Consider the following 20,661-nt stretch of genomic DNA (forward strand, 5'->3'; position numbering starts at 1 on the left):
CTCAGGTCTCAGATATGTTGACTAGCTATTAATTCTTGGAGTGAATAGGTTCGTAGATTTATCAAAGTCTCAGCTGTCTTCCTGGATAGTGCCCTGAGGAACAATTTGGACCACCGCAGATGTGGCTTGCCAAAACTTGAGTTTTCGTCTCACATCTGGAGTGTTTCTTCTGACGAGGTGCTACTGGCAGTTCAGGTGATCACCAAGAACCATACTAGTCCTAACATTACTCCCAACAACAATTTAGAGTATTTTATCGATTATGTTATCAGGTTTCAGCCTTGTATGTGACAAATTGCAGTGTTTTTATAGTATTACAGATTAAGTTATTATGTATTAATGAGATGCCTCTTGTGCCCACATATGTTATTGATGCCTATGCTAGTGTTGTGTATGAGGGTTGCTAATGTAATCATTATAGATGATGAAGTAAGTACAAATTAAACTACGTGCACTGTAAACTTAATTTTTTTAAGCTGACGCAGCGAAAGCTGGAGAATTTTCCTTCATCAAATTGTCAAGAAAATAACAACCTGGTTAGCTGATATGGTCGATTTGAAGTGCGTTAGACGTGTATACCCTAATAATCGAGGATTTTAATGAAATTCTTCCTCTTATCTCATAATTTTATTCTTCATATTACTCGTCACGTGAATATATCTTATAATACATTGTTGGCATTGGCACTGTTTCAGAAAAATATAGACCTTAGATATTGTAATACGATTGACGACTACAGTATATTGTACACAATGATACAAAGAGTAAAAAACTTATTCAACAATCGACTACAGACGTAATTACAAAAAAAAAGACTCACAAACGCCCTGTGTAAAAACTGTAACGGAATATTACTACAATAATACATGTAATGGAATACTTACAAAAGATATAATTATCTCTCTTTTTCTAACATAACTCACGGTATGGCCTATAGAACAGTCTGGATATTATACAGGTAAATGTGGAAATATCACAATAAGAGGGAGAGAGGAAAATAAATACTACGTAATTATATATAAAATAATATACATGCAATGAAAATGAGTATTCTTAGATTTGTCCTAGATGGCAAAAATGGCCACTTTCCAGGGGGTGTGCCGAGGCAAAGTAGAGCTGATTTGATCTTTCCCTAACTTAGGGCAGAATCTTTTAGGGGACCCCTATCAGGTGGGTGACTGAAACAGGCGAACTCGTGTTGGCCCACTGTTGGGATGTTTTGCATTCGCCATTGTGTCAACGATGATCTTCGGTGTTTTAGCCACCCTCGGAATATTTAAAATAGTGAATAATTTACTCCCATACATCCACAACGGCCGTTCTAGCCCTTGCAATTGAGCAAGTCTTCTCTGCCTCGCAATGACCTCCCACATGAACTGAGTGAATAAAAGTTTTCTACGACCTACCCTGTTGATGATACAACTCAACCTTAACGAAATAGCTAACACACCGTGAACGCACTCACTCCTCACTGGCACTAAGTTTCGAACACGAACGTCTTTCGCAGTTCGCAGCACACCCCCAAACAACATCACTTGCTTTTGTCCTCCAGCTTGCCCTTGTCCAAACTGGAGCTGACCAACATGCCCTGGCCCTGCTGCGTACTTTGATTCGGGAATACTTTGTCCAGGTGCTTCAGACTCTCACTGAGAAAGTTTTGAATAGCAGTGAGCGCTGCCACGATGGCGGGGCTCCCGAACCCGTGGCTGATCAGCGAAAAGTGTGTCAAATGGCGCTGGATCGAGGGATCGAGCAGGATTTGGGGCCGCGTATTGCACAGGGGGGACCGGTCTTGGTTGAGCAAGTCCATCAGTTCTTTCGTCACTTGTTTGGTGGCCTGGAGTAGTTCCTTTCTGCGCGGGGTCTCTCCGTGCTGTCTCAGCAGGTACTCGGCGACTTGTCGCGCTGGGAATTCGGTTTCGCAGACGTAGCCGAAGTCCCTGGCCAGGTGGATGGCTTCACCCTCAACGAGGGAAGTAAGGAGGGTCACGTTGGCGGCTTTTCTGCGCCCCGCCGGCAAATTGAGGCCGATTTTCTCCAGTTTTTCTCTGAGTATTCGGCCCCCGTTCTTGCTTTTGGCGCGACGCAACACTCCCCCCAGCAGGGAAGCGTTGAGGCATTCGGGTGGGGACAGTCTTCGTTGTACTTCCCCAACTGTTACCTTGTACTTTGAGGTGGAGGACAGTAAGGAGAGCCTGCCTGGAACTGAGCAGAAGACGTCGCTGGGGGAGACCATGGCGCCAGCTCCTGAGTGGTCTTTACCCCCTTTCATGCCTGAAATTCGTGAAATTGTGTAAAGAAACCTTTTGCTGTAGAGCTGTAATCTTGGGGCTAATTTGCGGCTCGAGAATCCGGCAATGCGAGTTTTAAGCATCCAAATTTTTCATGCTTTCAAGTAGGTGCCGAAGGTACCTCGTATCTCGCAAACTAAAAGAGATGTTACGCCCCCGTTTCAGACCATATCGTATGAAAAACAGAACGATTTGTGCTGTTGTTTTCTGTTTTTTTTTTTGCCATTTGAAATGCGTGTCATAAGGTCATGGCATGAGATTTTCCTACGCCACTGGTGTTTGATCGGTTAAATTGCAAATTTACATTTTTTCCAGGGACGTGTCGACTTCACTGGTCGCAGCAGCCAGCTGATGGTTTTGCCATCGACAGCAGGTCTCAGCTATCGCAACTCACACGTGGCAGAAGCACAGTGGCGTTGTTAAAGGTAGGCCTGATTTTAAATTTAGAATAATTTCGAGTAATCTCCCTGTTGCGGGCAAGAAAACCGGTAACAATCGCACAAAGTAATGTCGCCCTTAAAGCCAATTATGACTCAATAAAACACCTCCCAATACAAAGAGAAATTTCGCGTGTGAATGAAAATTGAAAAAATTACATCAGACCCCTTGCCTGGAGGACAGATGTGCGCCCCGCCCATAAACAGAGTATACTGAGCGCTAATTAGCCCTATACCACCCCTGGGGTATCGGGAGCACCCCGGGGGGCTCGCACTCACCCTTCAGTAGAGGTAGGTCGGTAATGAAGCCGGTGTTGTCGTCGATTCCGGCTTGGGCGTCTTCTACGGCCTGCCCCAAGGCTTGGTGGAGCGATAGGGGGTCGTCGTGGCGTTGGGGAATGCCCGAGTAGTCCGGTCTCCCCCCACCAGGGGCGCTGTAGGGGAAACTGGCGCCGTGGCCCAATTGACCCTAGAGCAGAAAAACAACGAAGAATTAGCTTCAATATAATTATGGCGAATTCCTAGGGTTCCACAAGGGTTTAATATGAGGACGAGTTATTCGATCAAGTTCGAACAACAATGTTGCAATATATAATCGAACTTTGGGCAAGAATTTTTTCTTCATGTTTGACGAGAAAAACGGACTGATCTCGAATGCCGCGCGAAGGGGAAGGAGCGCATTCCTGCATAGTTGGAGCGAAGCCCGGAATTCAGGAAATCCGAGTTACCTTAAGCCGCTACACTCGGGGCCCGATAAAGACGTTTTTCGGGCTCGTGTTCCTGCCATTAAAACCGTGCAAAAGCCCCTGGTTTTATCGTTTTTTTTTGTCAACGAGCAGAAGCGGGCTGGAAAAAAATTGAGCCCGAAAGTGAAAATCGGATTTGGTTAATGCGAAGGTGACTTCATTAGTGTTCCGGATAAGCCTTTAAAACGCGACACGCCTACGTCAATGAGAGGCGGAGCCAGTGACCTCGCCTCTCGAATCAAAGTCTTCGACGGTGGTGCCCCGACTCACGTATAGCTATACCGATCGCGGAAATCTCTCGTTCTTTGTAGAAACCCCGCCCATCGCCCAACCGATTTCCCTCACTTGTACCGCGGAATTTGTTGACATTTATAATTTACAATCAATATGAATTTAATGAGCAATAAACGATTAAAATAATTTGCATCTGAGAGCGGAAACTGAGTAGGCACTCGTCCGTGTACAATGCAAACAACAAATCTCTGATGAAAAAGTAGGGTGATTCTAAGATGATTTTAGAACGTTCTCGAAATTCCGCCTTCGTGAAGCTGACTATTATTTCCTACAAAAACATCAAATTCGACAATTCGATTTTGACTCTTCCACCGGAATAGGCCTCGCCTCTCGTTCACAGACGTGACACGCCTTTTCAGTCCACGATTGGCCGGATGCGGAGGTATAGGCCCCACCCTGCCAATGAAAGAGTTTACCGATGACGCGTCCCTCCCTGCGCAGTTTTCACATTACGAAAGCCACATCAAAACAAGCCCCGCCCACCACTGCCCAATGATGACTCGATAAGTGTGACTTACCACATGTGCATGGTTGGGATCTCCCTCCCTTCTCAACCCCAATTGATTGTAATGGTGCAGCCCCGACAGGCCCCCATAGGGATCCGTGAGGTATTCGAGATGCTGCTGTGGCGGGGGGCTGGGGGCGGCATGATGGAAGGGTGGCGGGAAGTAGGGCGGTTGAAAGTCGGGTTGCGGCAGTTGGTGCTGCATGGCGGAATGGTGAAGGCTGCCGGCTGCCCCACGACCCGAAGCACTGGGGGTGCTTGCGCCGTAGCCCGGCGAGCCGCCGCTAAGCGCTAGGGACCCGTGACCACTGGCAGTTAGACGATCCTGAAATAAACAAATTTAGAACTTAAAAGAACAAATAAACGGGAATTGACGAGTTGCAGGTACCAAAAAAACATATCCAGTTTCATGGTTGTTTTTCATTCAGTCGCCATTCGACTGGTCACTCTGGTTGGACGCAAAACAATGATACTCACAAATTAACAAATGCGAATCACGCGGGGATGAAAGGGGTAGGTGGCGTGCCGAAACAAGTGAGAATCGCGCGAGCCAGGCCTCGAGCAAGCCTACTAGACCGCGTCGCACCGAAATCTAACGTCATCATCGGCGATGTGTGTCCCCGGAGCGGTCGGAGCACGTGGCCGAACCCGCCCGAATGGAATCCTAATTAGGCCGAATTCCGCGCATTCTGATTGACGGCCGGATTCTGCTTTGATTGGATTTTTATGCGCGAATGGCGGCGATTCACCGCCAAGAAGAGGTGGGGAGGTCGGTTTGTTCACTTGTTTTAAGCGTAGATATTTCGGAGCGCTACCCGTGGCGGTACCGAGTAATTACTCGTAATCAAACATCTGCCGATGCGTATCTGAGAAATTTAATTATAACACTGGAGGTATAAATTATGGGTTCTAGTCAGGAATGTGATCCAATGGGCCTGGACATTAAGAAATTTAGCTACCGGTTCGACCGCCGCAAAGCGTAATTAATGCCGGTGCCTAATCGAGCGCCATCAATACGGTTTAAGGGGAATCACGCAAATCATTACCGCAAATGTCATACGTCAAACTAACTGTCAAAGTTACGCGCTTTCTTACGTTTGCGTCCTGTCGCCGGACGTCGCGTTCGTCTTCACGTCGGAAGCTCTCGGAGCTAAAAAAAACTGGCTAAATTTCTTCACGTCCAGCTAGTGGAAAACGCGCTAAGTCGCCATTTCCGGCGGGGTCCCAATTGGCTCGGGTAATCGTTTATGGTAATTTGACGTCTCGAGGGAGGCTCCCCCGCTCCGGAAATATGTTATTTTAGGGTAATTGGAGACCTGTCGTTGGCGGGAAATAAGGTGTTGCGAGGGGGGCGCTAATTGCCTTGCCCCGGGGGCTGGAACTCGTCCACTCCGACATCTATAGGTGCTCCCTTGAAGCGTGCCTGTGCCCTGCGACACGAGCGAAAACGCCTAAAACTTCTCGGCCGCTCTAGGAGTTTGAAGCAGAGATTTGCCTGCTCTCGCCGCTTCCGTGAAATCGAAGACCACTTCACCCCATAATCAATGAGAACGCTTCTAGAAGAGCAAAGAACTCTTATTTTCTAGAGTTTATTTATACCAAACTCGACGAGACCCCCATCTCGAACCAAAGCAAAATTGGCTCTCTGGAGCAGCGGACTCGGCCGGAGTGAGTCACACGCGCTCCAACTGCTCCAACTCAATCGAGAACCTTTAAAACTGGCCTCCAGTCAAAAATGGTACGCGAAAGCACCGTTGGCGCAGGTACCAGTCAGGGGGACCAATAATTTAGCACGAGCGATAGACGATCACCGTGAGAAAACGTTCGGCCCCCATTCAAAGACCGAACACGAGTAAATCTGAATTTACAATTAGTTTCGCCTACTAAAATGAGAGAATGACAACATCGGCCTATTGGGCAATAATGATAATAATAGACGAGAAAGAAAGAGAGATGAACTCGTCGGTCATCGCCTCGTTTCCAAGTGGGACACCTGTCTCCGCGTCTCGATACTTTGGGTCAAATGTCGAGATACCTCATGATTTTTCCCATTGAGGTTTGGTTGGGAATGACGCACCACTACTCGGAGCGGTTGGAGTGGTGAATACGCCAGCTGTTACGGGTCAAAGCGACAAACTCCGGTGGCGGGCGGAACGGCACGTCAACGTAGACCGACGAACTCCTGTCAAACCTAAGGGTTTTCCCGACGCGTCAGTGCCACCTCGTCGAGCGTTTGGAACTGTGCGAGCAATGCCGTTCACTATCATCGACAGATCTACAAAAGAGCGGCAGCCTAATTGGCGGCTAAGTTAATCCGAAAGAAAAAAAAAAAATTAATGGGCGAGTACCTGTTAATGAGGTGCCCCGAATGCCGGTTGCGCAACTCCGGATTTAATAAATTAATAACAATCTCTCTCGAAATAGATTATCGGCAGCAGCTTCGTTAGCATATATTACGGAGTGCAGTTGGAGTGGCACTAACGATTCGGAGATCTCGAATTGTTTGTCACACGTCACGTTTAATTGACAGCTGCGTCAGAGTGTGCGGCAACGTCAACTCGCCGCCCAATGAACGAGCGCGATCGGAGCGACGCTCGCTAATTTGCGTCGGTTCGATTGGCAGTTACGTCAAAACAGTGGCGTCTCCGTTTCGGCACCGGGCAGGGCGGCGGACCGTCCGGGTTCCGCTCGAAAACTCTTCGTCTCCGCGTGTGTTAAATGAGATTTTTTTTCTTCGCATCGCTAAATCGATCGATTTTCGACAGCTCCGCCCATTCCATTGTGGGATCGGATCGAAACCGCTACGTGGCACTCCTTCAAACATCAATCATCATCTCCAGCAACTGCGGCGGGTAGTAGCCAAAACACGAATTCCCCATAATTAAGATTATCAGGTCTTAAGCGCTGGTGTAACCGTCGGATTATTAGGCGTTTACACGGTTATTGGTATAACTGTAAAACACAGCACACCCTGTAATAGGATGATTGGTACCACGGAGCCAGCGAGAGACAGAGATCAATATCTGGCTGACGATTTTGTCGGCAATTACACGCTTAAAAGTTTATCAGATCGACGCGGTCAACCGTTGACCTGGTTTACACGCGATGTCTCCGGGGCTTAATCCGAATGAAAAACGAAACCCGATCCTTCGGTCGCATGGTAGTACCACAGCGCGGGGAGGGTGGTAAAGCGGCGCGGGGCCCCCAGGCCGCGCCTCACTCTGCACTTGCCTGACGGCATTCCAAAGCGCTCCGGGCGAGAGGTTGCCTCTGGCCTTGGGCGGTACCACGGCACCGTCGGCGATGGTTCGGTGTTGTTTGCGTTCGGTCTGAGGCAAGGATTTGAGAAAATCACCAGAGCTTTTCCGAGCGGCGGTGCTGCAGGTCCGACCACGAAATTTTAGCCTCCGAGACCGTCCGGAACCACCTGGACGAGCATCGATTCTAACAACTTGAGAGGGAACACGGGGGGTGCCGCGGCAAGATCGGCTGGTGTCGTCATTGCGCCATTTCAAATGTTCGAATGGTTCCGCGTCTGTTTCAAGGCGTCGCGAAGATAAATGAATTTCTCCGATTAAGTACCTTGCGAACGATGCGGTGGTACCGCCCTTAAGTCGCGCCACACTAACACAGGTACCATTGACACCATTAAAATCGACTAGTTTCTGGACCTTACCTGCTTAGCAACGTTGCGGTACCCGTGGTACCACCTCGCCAGCGAGGGGCGGCACGCTAATCACATCTATTCAAGCCGTAATATGCGAGCGCTTGTCGGAATTGCTTTTTCTGTTTGCCTTCGTGTCTAATAAGTGATTCGTCATCGCAGTTGGTACCCGACATCGATGGCGATTAATTTAAATTTTCTAAAAAAACAAACGAGTAGTGGTATCGAGTATCAATGCGACGGTACCACGACTTTTGAGCTCAAAACAAACGTCCAGCTACAGATATTGAGGATACCGAAAAGGTCAGGCTGGATTCTCGGGCACCGCGGCATAATTATAGGCGGTACCGCCAAACGATTAACAAATGCCTCGCTCGGGGCACTAAATCGTACCTCGTAACCAAAGCTTGACAATAATCTTGTTGACTTATTGACGGCTAATAATGCGATCGGTTTTGCCCATCACGATCCCGGCCAAGTCGCGGTACCACCAGAACCACATAATAACCATCACCCGGCCCAAGGTAATAACTTTGCGGTTTAATGATGCTGAAAAAACTCGAGCCTTGATTGAATATTAGAGGAATTTCGTTGTTTAATGTGTCCGGTACTGAGTAGGTGCCGGTTCGGTGATGCCACCAAAGGTACCACTTGCGTTTCTTCTCTTCATGCCCAGGAGATCTTCGGTTGTTGTCGAATTCGCTCAGTACGGAGACCGTAATGATGAAGTTGCATGATTTCTCCCTGCTAATTCCTCTTCTCGTTCGTCTTCCAGTAGCGCCCGTGCATCGTGCGACGTGTGCTCCGCTTCAAGCGCCCCCAGGCGGCCGAAAGTGGCTTCCGGACTAGTCCTTAGGTCAATCTTCAGCCGCGAGCTCCGAATTCTAGAGCCGCCTTTCTTCCTCCTTTTCCCGTCTCAAACTATCGATTTAGCACCGGGTACCCGGAGCGGCCCGATCGATCTTCGAGCCTTCACAGTCTAGATCTTCGACCTTAGAGAAGAACGTGAAGATGGGGCATGGGCTACCGCGTTTCCTAATAAAGGTGGTTAAGAGCGTAATCGAGGCACGATGCCGGCAGGAAAAGAAGAACTCGAGGCTCATTGAGCGCGCCATCTGGCTAGATTGAGGACGAAACCGAGGGGGGGGAGGGAGGGTCCTCTTCCCTGGACCTTCGACGAGGTCAGTAGATGAAGAAAGTGAAGCGCAGGCGTGCACCCACAGTCTTCGATTCGTCTGTTCCCTTGACGATTCGTTTGTTTGTTCGATTCGTGCGAAGGTTCAGATGCACCCGCAGGAAGAACCCAACGCGGAATGGTGCACTCGGTATTTTCGTTCATTCGCAGTATGACTGAGAGAAGCCGAAGACTGCCACTTCGACCGCTGCTACTGCGACCAGACCTCCTCCGGTACTTCGAAGCGCGCTCCAGCCATCATAGCCGATTTTCCTGGTACCCACCGAAGAGTGACGCAACTGCGTTACATCACTTAAGGAACAATAATAATTCTTACATTATCGGGAAAACACTCGGTTAAAAATAAATCTTCTATCACCCAATACCACTCGAGGTACCACTCGAGGTACCACCTTCGGTACCGTTGCCCCCCGCAACGTGAAACTCCGAAATTACCTCTTCTCGTACGATTAGCACAGCCGAATATCTGTTAAGGCAGCAATACCCAATTACATCATCCGAAGGTACCATTAAATCCTTCTCTGTCATTATCGGCGGTAATAACTGTTAGACCATTATTCAACACGGGAATTCTTCGTGTTATTAATGGTGCGAGGTTGCCGCGCCAGGTGATACCAAAGTGGGATTTGGAATACATGTGGCAACGGTGTGATAGTACCTGCCAACGGCGAAGGGAGACAGGTTTGCGTCGGAATGTTTTGGTCTGACCTGAGAGATGCTGCGGCACGATCGGATACCGCTTTTTAGCTACCGGTACCACTGACTTTTTGGCATTTCATTTACAGGCAAATTAGATTGTGGTACCACTAGGTACCGCGGCGGTGCGACATGGTCTTACCTCGTCCTCATCGTCATTTCCATTCTCCTGGGGCTCATCCTCCATGAGCACGAATCCGACGTCATTATTGTTGTTTTTTGTGACATCGGGGGTGGTACCGTCCTCGTGGTTCTCGTCGGGCTCGTTGATAATGACCAAGCGACGTCTCTTGGGGCTGAGTAAGTCCACAGTTAGCTGATCGCTGGCCAGCGAATCGGACGAATCAGGGTTATTCTCCATTTCGGGAAATGGTACCACGCTGCGTGGTACCGAACCGATGCGAACCACCGCTAAAAAAGTGACACAGTCAAAACAGACCTGCGGCACCAGTTTGTCGCTGACATAGATTCTCCGCTGAATGGGTGAAGATTTTCGAGGCGACGGGTACCATCGCGACAGGTGGGTACTTCGGTTCGGAACGGAATATTTTCATTAAAAGCGCGCGTTCTCGTATCGGCGCAGAGAGGGCGCTTCGCGGCACGACAATACGTGAAGAGAGCTTCGGGCGAACTGAGGTCCATGGTCAAGTTGCCGCTGGCGCTGGTACCGGGGAGAGGGGAGCACACCCCGCCCGCTGGGCACTCGTCAGGTACCTGCTTTACGGGAGATGTGGTCAAGATTTCGTTGCGTAATCAATCAGTAAAATGTTTTCTACCACGAGATGGTTTTCTCGTGGTACCAGATGTTCCAACACGAAGCACCAAATTAATTCGATGTCTACGCTCGATTGATTGGCATAATTTATCATGACGCTTTCTCAATCTCACATAGGTATCACCGAAGGTGCGAATTACTACGGTACCGCCGAGGTACCAACGAATTATACCAGGCGCCAGCTACGGGGTATCTCTTTTGTTTATTGAAATTTAAGTTGTTAACGCGAAACAGGGTGAAAATTTGGTAGTTCTCGTCGCGCCCAAAGCGGTACCACAATCGGTGCCACCCCTACCAACTTGACAAACATATGTCCGTAGTTCGAGGCAGTACTTCGATCGTTTTTCCTTCAAAGTTGCATCGTATCACAGCCAAAACGACGTCGGAGTTCTTTGGGTCCTGTGGTAGCAGCTCTACGTTCGTATATACGTACATATATACTTGATTTCTTTATTCGCATCGCGATGGTACCTCAGACCTACTTCCTTAAATCCATCACACTCCTAATAGTACCACCGTTGGTATTTACCACCTAATGTAAATTTGCTTTCTCTCTTCACCTAGCCGTCGCGCTCAAATTTCGATATAAATCTGAGTACTTTCCGTCGCAAAGTGGTACCACCTTTAGTGCGGCCCTTGTAACGTTAATGTTCCTTCTCAGCTTAAGCACAACGTACCCTCAATTCTTTTCAAACGTAGATATAAATCTGGGTACCATCTCTTGACCAGGAAGCAATAATGGGTACCGCTCGTCCATGGTGGGCGTAGCACCTATTAGCAAATAAATAAACGCGCATCGGTACTTAAATAATGAGTTCTTCGCGGTACTTAATTGAAAAGACCGAGAGAGACAAACGGAGATCGTTAAATCCTGGCTGAGGGGTATTCTGCCTTGACGAGTGGTACCACCGATATGTTTCATTGTTTTGCACCTGCACGATTGAATGTTTTGCCGCCCGGGGATGGTTCTCATTGCCGATGTCAGTGGCGTCGCCATAGTTGAACCGACCCGACGGGTTCCGATGACCCTCATTGTAGGATCTCGAAAGTACTACCGGCTCTTGGAGATGACCAAATTTAGAATAATTGGTTTGCCTAGTGAACATTTCGAGAACCAAATACCGACGCTAATTTTTATTGACACCTTTACGCAATGGGTACCTGCGAACAGCATGACCCGAATAGAAATTTTCGTCGCAAAAACGCCGTTTACACACTTATTGCGATTTAATGCTTTAAAGTCGCAATAAATGACGCATTACAGTGGTTCTAAAGACGGTACCCGTCTTCCGGCAGTGTCGGTGGCATCATTTAGTGAGTCGAAATTACCACGTTTCGTTTTCCTAAATACCTGTAAAGAATTCGACACAGTATATTTTACATACTCTACACAACGGGTCGTTCCTCTCGGCCACGGCAGACATTTTTGTTTGCATTTGCTCTCAAAACTGACAGTTCGACGAACACGAACCGTCGAAAATTTGATTCAGCCACACCAACTCACCCGAAGTCTCACTTTGAGTCTCTGTTTCACTCCAACTCGCCTCACCGCCCGACCAACGCGGAACAGCCCCTTTCCAACAACAATTTACGACGTATTTCACGCGACGCAGCGTGACATCTATCGAGTGCAAATGACAGTGACAGCCGGTGAGGAAATGTTTTCCGACTTGCGCGCGACCAGCGGCTTCGAAAACGCGCCGAATTCCGGCGATTTTTCGCCGCCGGGGGCGTCGCGGGACCTGGCGAGGCCCTCGAATGCGGGGGTACCGGGCGGATTGGCGGCGTTTAGCGCCCCTTCGACCGCGAGGAGAGCCACGTCAGCGTTGACATCCCGTGAAGTTATGCAAGGCTCGTTCACCGTGTTTGAGCCTCAATTCTCGCCAATTCCGGTACTCGACAAGGCATTGGTATCTTTGGACATTTGTGTGGTGCCACGCCCTTACAGGTACCAATTCTCGCTGAAATACTACATCATCTCTCGCGGTGCGTATATTCAAATTCCCCGTCAATTTTCCCTGGTCAGGAGGCGGCCATTTTGACGTGTTGGTACCGCGGGTTGATTTATGCATCCTCTCGATATTGGTACTTAACGCAACTTAATTATAAGCGACATGACGTTGCCAGCGCTTAGATTTGAGTAGTGCCGTGTTTTTCCCGGCGGGTCGTCCGCTTTTTATACATCGGTGGTACCCGACGAAGTACCGCGGTTCTGTGTTCGCTGTCATCCAGTTTTTATCGTGGATGGGAGCAGTCTGGAAGGCAGACGATCTTGTTATTTAGAATCATTTGAGGTTGAAATATCGACCACGAATCAAGCACAAACTCGTTTTTGCCATCGTAGCGAGTTCGAGCCAAATCGCGGCGCTAACGCGCGAGTACCGCTCGCGAGTACCGAGGTGCCGCGAACGGGCCTAAAAAGCTCAAGCTCGACGACTTTAATCGAAGGCTTTCAGGCTCAATAAGCGATCCATAACGTCGCAAAAAATAGAACAATATCCATCATTCCAGACGGAAAAACGGCAATCTTTAGAATGATATATGGGCCATATCGATCCACGAAACCACCCTCACGTAATGTAGAGCCCTAAGGGCGGATTTCCATTCAAGGGTTATCGCGGTGGCGCCCCCTAAACGCGTTCCAATTTCCCGCGACTTCCCCTTTCGGCGACACTTTAGAGCGTTGCGATAACGGCCCCATAATGCCACGTTAACGTTCTTATGTTTGTGAGAACCCAAGAGGGTACCATTTTCTATTAGGTACGCCTTAGAACAATAGAAATCTCGCGTGTTTAAGCGAAGGGTGTGTCCGAGACAAGTGGACCTCCGATGAAGATTTTGTGATGGGCCGGAGTAGGGAAAAATGCCTCGCCAGCGGGTCTGGTACTGCCCGATGTAGGTCGGAAATTCTGTGTACTATTCGCTCAGCGTTCTCGTTGATCGAACTGAGAAAGATTCGGGGGGTGTTCCCCGACGTGTTCTGAGAGTTTTTGGGTCGAGAATGCCTGAAATCCAGTACTGGTGGTACCGGAATGCACATACTCCACAGGTACTGTTAGCCGTGGCATCAAAAAATCTCCGATATGTGGGTCAAATAAGGATTTGGCCGGCAGGTTGTTGACCTTAGGGACGACGGCGCGTTTTTCTCCGCGGTACTTCCACAAGTTTTGCATAGAGATCGTAAAATCGTGAGATTTAATTACGAGAAGGCTCAAATGCAACGGTTTTTTGCCTACGCGAAGGTGCGGCGGGCGGTACCGCTTTTTTTCGATTTAATTAACAGAGCCATCAAAGTGCGAGCCGAACAATTGAAATGCCATCAAATGAGGATAAATCGCTTCGAACGTTCGTCGCCCGGGGGGTGCGTATCCGCCAAAAACGCAAATCTCCCCTGGCGTCGTCACGTCGCTTCGTTGCTTGAGGTGGCGCCCTCTAAGGTTGTTCTCGCCAAACACGCTTGATCACCGCGAGATGAAACGCAGCCTCCGGAGCCGCGTCCCACTACGGACATCTGGCGGCCAGTAGCGCAAATCCGACCCCTTAAATCTTGCAGCTCTCGTTTTTTCTTGTTCCCGCGAGTTCTTAGCTCCTCTCACAGAGGGAGCCGCCGGTCTCGAGAAAAATACAGGAATGCGGCTAATTATAATTACATACAAGCGTAAAACAGGTGTTCTTCCTCTGTCATTATTCTATTAAATTTTTGTTGCATTCTTCATTCGGCGGCCAAAACGTGTTGCGTAAATACGGGCGAGCCAATTAACATTCCGCGGATCTTGCGACACACCCCTATTATCGCCGAGGCCACCATGTAATTTCCCGGGTTTTTCTACTCGTCGAAATTGCCATAATCTCGGTAATTTCGCCTAATTATAGTGAGTCAACATGAACGCTAGTGTGTCATTGGGCACAGTTACAGTGCAATAGTCTACGTTGTTTACCCCCGGAGAAAAAACAAAAGAGTAAGTAAGGCAGGTTCCGTGCAATGGCTTTCGATCGCAATTTCGACAGAGAGGCGACACCGGAAGCTCCAAAGTTCAGCACTTTTGGCAAATTAGTTTTGAAGATGTCGGTCAAATCCCCATGCCCGAAATTCTACAGTTTTCCCCGACGACATGCTGAATCGGTTGCAGTACGTGAAATTAAGTATTTTCGCGTTTCCGTGTATTCACCGTGCTCGGCAATTAGAATTTCTTTCCTTTCTGAGCCTCCGTCATAGTTTACTTAGTTTACCCGTTCGGGTTTCGACTGTCTTCGTTTTATCGCGAAGATCCGCGACATGTTAGCGAGACGCAGCTAGCTTGCGGGTGCACAAATCTACCATCTGGCATCGATGACCAAAACTGTGTGCGAAAGAAAAACAGTCTTAGGGTCAAGTGGAGGGACGTTCCCGATGGACAAGAAATGAATAAAATGGAGAATCGGAATGAACAAAAGCCCGGACAATGTCGAGAATGTTTGCTCCGTTTGGAGGGCTCAAAAGGAAAGCGCTAAAACGTGGACTTACGCTATTCAGTCTCGGGTCGTCATTTTAGGGCGTTTTCGCCTCAACAAAGAACGTACGTAAGAAAAAGTCCACAAAAAACGCATTTAGGGGTTGTAGACAATCTCCTGTGAGTCCGTCGCGTCGGGACGCGGGATCGCGTTCACGATCATTTCCAAACTAGTGGAATTAAGGCCTCGGTGCGACACGTTTACGTCATGCTGCAGAATCGGTCTAATGTAGAGTTCGCCGAAAGATCATTCAGGTCAAGTAGATACGCTCTCGAAGGCACCTACAGCATTGATTCGGTTCTCGTTTTCGGTTCGACGGGTGGTAAATATTTTAGAAGATATCGGTATAAACGGGGCGTTTGCTGAGAGACTTCCAAAGGGCTCGTTAGGACTTCTTGCGGCGGCCCTCCTTCATCCGTATGCGGACGACGAGAGTAGAAACTCACCGCGAATGGGTAATGGTTCGCGGAAACCATGTGGCAAGGGCTGAAACTGTGGTTGATCCAAGACTTTGCATTTTGGACGACTTGAATCCCTCTCGAACTAACGCAATTGGTTCTGATTGTGGTCGGACCATCGACTCGCGCCTAAAATTCTGAAAGCATCGTTGCGTTTGCCCCATTTCTGCCGGAACACCTCAATTTAACATTTTAATCCGTCGAGCTGACCTACACCTCCGAACACATTAGAGCACCCGAACACGCCCCGACAAAGCCCATCCCTAGTACCACACGCAATTATGGTGTGACAATTGACGTAATGTAAAAAAATTCAAAATGGTGTCCGCGCTTGATTTTAGCGTAGAATTATCCGTGTTTTGGGGCTTTAACGGGACGCGGCGGAGCCCTGAAACTTTAACCCACAAACTTCAGGAGTTCTCTCTTGCTAAAAAAAAAAAACGAATAGACGTAAATTTTGCTAATTTATCGCGAAAAGTGATTAAAAGTGCAAGGGAATTACGAGGGATTTGGGGGAGTGTTTGATCCGACTTTGCGGGAACTTTCAAGGGGGCCGTTGAGGCCTTTAAAGCTTGTAAAGATCATCGGGAGATAGCACGGCCCGTCAGGGATCAGGTTAGTCCAAATCAAGTCTATAAGCGTATATTTCCAAAGATGAGTTTTACTTCGTTGTTTCACTTGAATTTTCTCCCGAAAAATCGTTGAGGAGATGAACAGAATCACGCGGGCAACTAATAGAGATCTCAGATGGTACATCTGACCAGTTTTGCATGGTAATTGACGCGCGAAACTGAGCCTCAAATGGGCAGGAAATTCCACGAAATTGCAGGCTTTTCGGCGTAATTGAGGACCTTTGAAAGGACCAGTTGTGTGCGAAATCTTATGAGTGGCTGAGAGCGATCACAGACAATACATCCGCGCACTTGTGCGTGGCAAATGAGGCTTGAAATTGAGGGGCAATCGGGCACGAGAGATCGTGCAGTCGGAGGCATTTGAGCCTCTCACGGGGACGCCCTAAGCTGTGAGTTTGCTCGCTCGAAGTGACGATTTCGTCACTTGAGCGTTCGAAATTGGGCAGTTTCGCTGGGGAAAGTTTGACTTTGCCGTCGCCCGAACTGGCGAAAAAACATCCCACGTGCGTACATCGTTGGTAGAACCGAGGAGAAATGGCTCCGGGGCCCTTCCGGAACTCCGGCAGGGAACCTAGCCTGTAAGCTAAGGTATTTGGTCCTTTAAGGAGCTCGATTAGATCGATTTATATCTCGGTCAGGTAGAATGAATTTAAGCGCCACTCCCCTCAGATTATACCAATAAAATGTCTCCGCGAGGTTCTCGTTGACCGTGACGGCAATTATGCAAAGTTGCTGCGAATAGCAGTCCTTTCGAGTTGCACGTTTAATCGGGAAAATCACTTGGTGATCGTGTGGAATCTAACCTGTTGGTGGGACTCACCTCATACTGCTGATAATTCGCCAGCGACGAGTTGGAATTCAAATAAAACCGTGACATCATGCCATTCTCCTTGAACGTCATCAAAAAGGACTCCGGGCTATGAGCTGCGACACACACGCACCAACACACCGAAATCGATCATTGCGGCCCCCCGGACCGGCCGATCCGACACCGTGCGACTTTTTTCCTCTCGGCGAGGCGACAAAGGGCGATCGATCGCGACGGCGTTATCTCAGCGTGAGTCCTCAGGGCTTCGCGGACCTGAACTGCGGGCAGAACCGAGAGGGTCCCATTGGCCCCCTCCCGGCCTTTGCCGGAGGGGGCCCCGGCCCGTGGCCATTGGCCAGGCCTGCGCCATGGCGCCTCCCTTTGGGGCGCGACCACGACTACGGCAGAAGCGGAAACGCGATACTCGAGGTGGATGTCGCCGCGTACAGTTGCGTATTCGCCGAATTCCTCGAGGCCGCCGCTCTCACGAGCCGGTCCTGCGACACGGACACTCCCCGACGGTACCACTACTCGGTACCAATTCGTGTCGTGGGCGTCCGCAATATGGCTTCTTGAGTAGTGGGTTACATGTTGCCGTTCCTCGGGAGGAAAGCTGGTCGTTCGAGTGGAACATACCAGAATTTTCTCTCCCGGGCCTGTCGTCCTACGGCAAGACTCTTTCCCAATTCGAAATTATTCGATGGTCGTTTTCAGCTGGAAACAGCTTTGCCCGCGACGTGGGACGTCGCCTTTAACCCGTTTTAACGCATACATGCCTGATCTCTGAAGGGCAGTTGCTGCCTGTTGAAATCCATCTGAGAATTCGTCGAGCGGCAACGGAGGGTATCCGGAGCAATGGAGACATCCCCAATAAATGTTGGAGGTTCCAATCACACGTCTTGTGAAAAATGCCGAACACCAACACGGGTGGCGGATTCGTGGGGAATTGGGCACTGCACCGTCGCGCTAGAAACTAGCTCGCTCTCCTTGAATTTTACGATAGAATTGCCATTTGGCAGCAACGCCAATTCGGTTATGTCTCAGCGAGAAATATCAGCAAAAAAATATGAATAAATTCCCGCAAAAGACTCGATAATGAGTCATTACGGGCGATTTCGTAGGGCCTTCGCTTCGGCCTCTCTGGCGTCCGATTATAGCTCGGCATCAGGGTGTTACATTCTGTTAAGTGCGATTGACATTTGGCAGCTGTCGAAAACCAAAAAAACGTCAGTCGTTTCTTCCTGCTTTTCCTCCCGCCCCATCTTTGCATCTTCCCATTTGTTCCAGTTCGCCCCCCCCCTTCCCCAATGGGGTCTTTTTGCGCGGTTCGACATGATCCGTCAAATCCCCCACAGCTCGTCACTTCGGCGAAGTTCTCCATTGTTCGTTGATCGACTCCGATCGAAACACTCCAAGTAGCCCCTCGAGCACCGGAGGTTCTCCGCTGAACGATCTTCCTCGGGGGTCAAAATGCTCCCCCGTTAGCGTTCGAGTTTTAGCTCTTCCGCTTTCTGAGTTCCGCGCTGAACTCGTCGGGGCGCACGCGCACTCTCCAGGAGGTGACACCTTAGAGAGGAGTAAACGGTGCCCGAGAGAGGTTCCTGGGGGTTGACGGACGCGTGCGCACGGACCCCGCACTGCCGTGCTGGAACAAGCGCGCAGTCTTGAATTTGCCAGATTTCCTGGCCTTCGTGCGGTGCCCGAGGGACCACGCGGGGAATTTTTCTGGGAAAATTTCGAACGGTGATGGGTGACGTTGTTTTAACCCCCATTGACGGGCCTTGAGGGATTCGAGAGCGTAATTTCGCATTAATCCTTTTTTAAACTGTTTCTTGTCCTCAAGGTATGCACGGTTCTGCACGCCCACACCTCGACGAATGTTATAATTTCGTTCGCAGTGGTCACGAAAGGTGCTCTTTTAAAAAACATTATGCTAATCGCGGCAGTACCGAACGCCTTTTCTCCTATCTGATGATGAGGGGGCCCCGATTTTCGACTCTTTGACCTTTGATTTTTCCACAGAAATTGTTGGCGCGGAGGAACAAATGCGGACGTTCCAGTTGGGAAGGAGGCGTAATCCATCAAAATCGTTCAGTCGAAAAGTCGATTTGCCCCGATTTCGCGAACGTTCCTTATATGTGCGGCTAACTCGATGCAAATCGCCCGCCCGGAGCGGCTGCGGCGCCGGGTCGAACGCTGCCCCCCCGCAGGGTCCTTGGTGTCACGTGACACTGCCGTTTTGCCAACAATTGTCGCGGGGCACGACAATGCGAATTAGCCCCCTCGCCTCGACCGCGCCGAGCCCCCGGAACGGGGCCGATTGAACGGGCCGTCGCGACGGAAGGCCGTGTCGGCCCCCCGACGTTGCTCGACTCGAAATGGCCACCGCCGAAAATCCAAAAAAAAAAAAAGAAAAAATCACCCATTTCCCGCTTTCCTTGCGAGAATTCCCCGCTCGAGGAACGCCTATGCCTATGCCTGTCGTGATAAATGCCATTGTGCACGCCCGTTTAATAACGAATTAATCCCGTCCTCTGTCAGTACAGTTTTTCTAGTGTCTTTAGGAAGATAATAACGTAGGTGTTACGATGGTCGGTCGAAAAAACGTGTGAAACCAGCGGAACGACCCCCAAATATTCCACGAATGCGCCTTAATGACCCCCCATCAATGCCCGTTATTTATAATTTCGCCCACAAATTTGGGGAAAACGTTAAACACATACGTTGAGGGCTTAATGAAAGGTTAGAGCGCGATTCAAATGGTCCCGACCCGGACCTTTTTCCTTTTGTTTTGGCCGCTGCTCTCCATATGTATCCATCTCCCTCTTCGTCTCTCTCTCTCTCTCTCTTCCTCTCTCTCTCCCTCATTATCTTTCCTTGAGAAATATAATATTCATGTTTACAGCACAGCGAGGACGGATCAGTTGCGGACAAAGGCCGCCCCGCCCATCCGACTTGACCCTCGGAGAGTGACACGGAGCTGATGGAGTCAAAAGTGCCAAATTGTGCCGCCCCCCCCTGGCCGAGGCGTTAATTAACCGGTAGTGGAGTTATTTAGCGACCGAACTACCTGTTCTGAGCTCATGTTCGAGCCGCACCGCCCTGCCCCCTTTAATCAACCTACGGTGCATCAGTTTCGGGGTGGTAAAAAATCGAATCCCAGTTCCCTGTCGCCCGAGGATGTTTGCGCGTTTCAAAAGGAACGGACCGGTGCGTTTTCTGCACCCTGCAAATCCTGATTGATTTCTCTTGTTACGACTTTTTTATTCTGTCAAATTTGAAAGGGCGGAGGGCCGCTGCAACTTCCCTTCGCCAAACAACGGCGCGTCGTCCCGCCAAATTTGCGGCGATATCTTGCATGACGATCAATTGTTTACGTTGTCGACGTGGAGACGTCGTCAAAGTCGAAGGTGACAGTTGCGACGAGGGGGTCGCGTCCAGGAACGGAGGCCGTCGCCGGGACGTCGGAGCGTCGTTCCGTGCGGCGGCGGTACCGTCGCCGATTGGTACCCCAGTTTTGGGGGCACCTCTAATCAGGTATGGAAATGTGTGCGGCGGGGGCGGCACCCTAATGACTGCTCCCAGCACGCGAGCCTCTTCTGTCCTCGCATTACGATGATGGGAAACCAATTAAAACGATCGTGGCTATAAATAAAGATAATTCGGTGG

At 49.5% G+C, this 20,661-nt stretch overlaps 1 protein-coding gene across 3 annotated transcripts; it reads right to left on the bottom strand.

Moving 5' to 3' along the window:
• Window positions 1-612: 612 nt before the first annotated feature.
• On the bottom strand, window positions 613-17,500 carry TfAP-2 (transcription factor AP-2). 3 transcript variants are annotated; one of them, XM_066287262.1, is made up of 4 exons: window positions 17,005-17,500; window positions 4,287-4,598; window positions 3,008-3,197; window positions 613-2,274 (listed from the first exon to the last, which is right to left on the bottom strand). In XM_066287262.1, the coding sequence occupies exons 1-4, from the start codon at window positions 17,083-17,085 to the stop codon at window positions 1,532-1,534; spliced, it is 1,326 nt and encodes a 441-aa protein (XP_066143359.1). In that variant the 5' UTR covers window positions 17,086-17,500; the 3' UTR covers window positions 613-1,531. The 3 variants fall into 3 exon arrangements, with proteins under 3 accessions (XP_066143359.1, XP_066143358.1, XP_066143360.1); XM_066287261.1 differs by lacking the exon at window positions 17,005-17,500 and adding an exon at window positions 9,971-10,536; XM_066287263.1 differs by lacking the exon at window positions 17,005-17,500 and adding an exon at window positions 4,662-7,647.
• Window positions 17,501-20,661: the final 3,161 nt, after the last annotated feature.

Source organism: Euwallacea fornicatus, chromosome 11, assembly GCF_040115645.1.
Source record: "Euwallacea fornicatus isolate EFF26 chromosome 11, ASM4011564v1, whole genome shotgun sequence".
NCBI classification, from domain to species: Eukaryota; Metazoa; Arthropoda; class Insecta; order Coleoptera; family Curculionidae; genus Euwallacea; species Euwallacea fornicatus.

Coding starts and splice junctions, on each gene's coding strand:
- TfAP-2 (XM_066287261.1), bottom strand. CDS start 10,189: ATGGAGAATAACCCTGATTCGTCCGATTCGCTGGCCAGCGATCAGCTA. Junction 4,599..9,970: donor GAAATGACGATGAGGACGAG/GTAAGACCATGT, acceptor TGTTTATTTCAG/GATCGTCTAACTGCCAGTGG. Junction 3,198..4,286: donor ATCCCAACCATGCACATGTG/GTAAGTCACACT, acceptor TTTCTGCTCTAG/GGTCAATTGGGCCACGGCGC.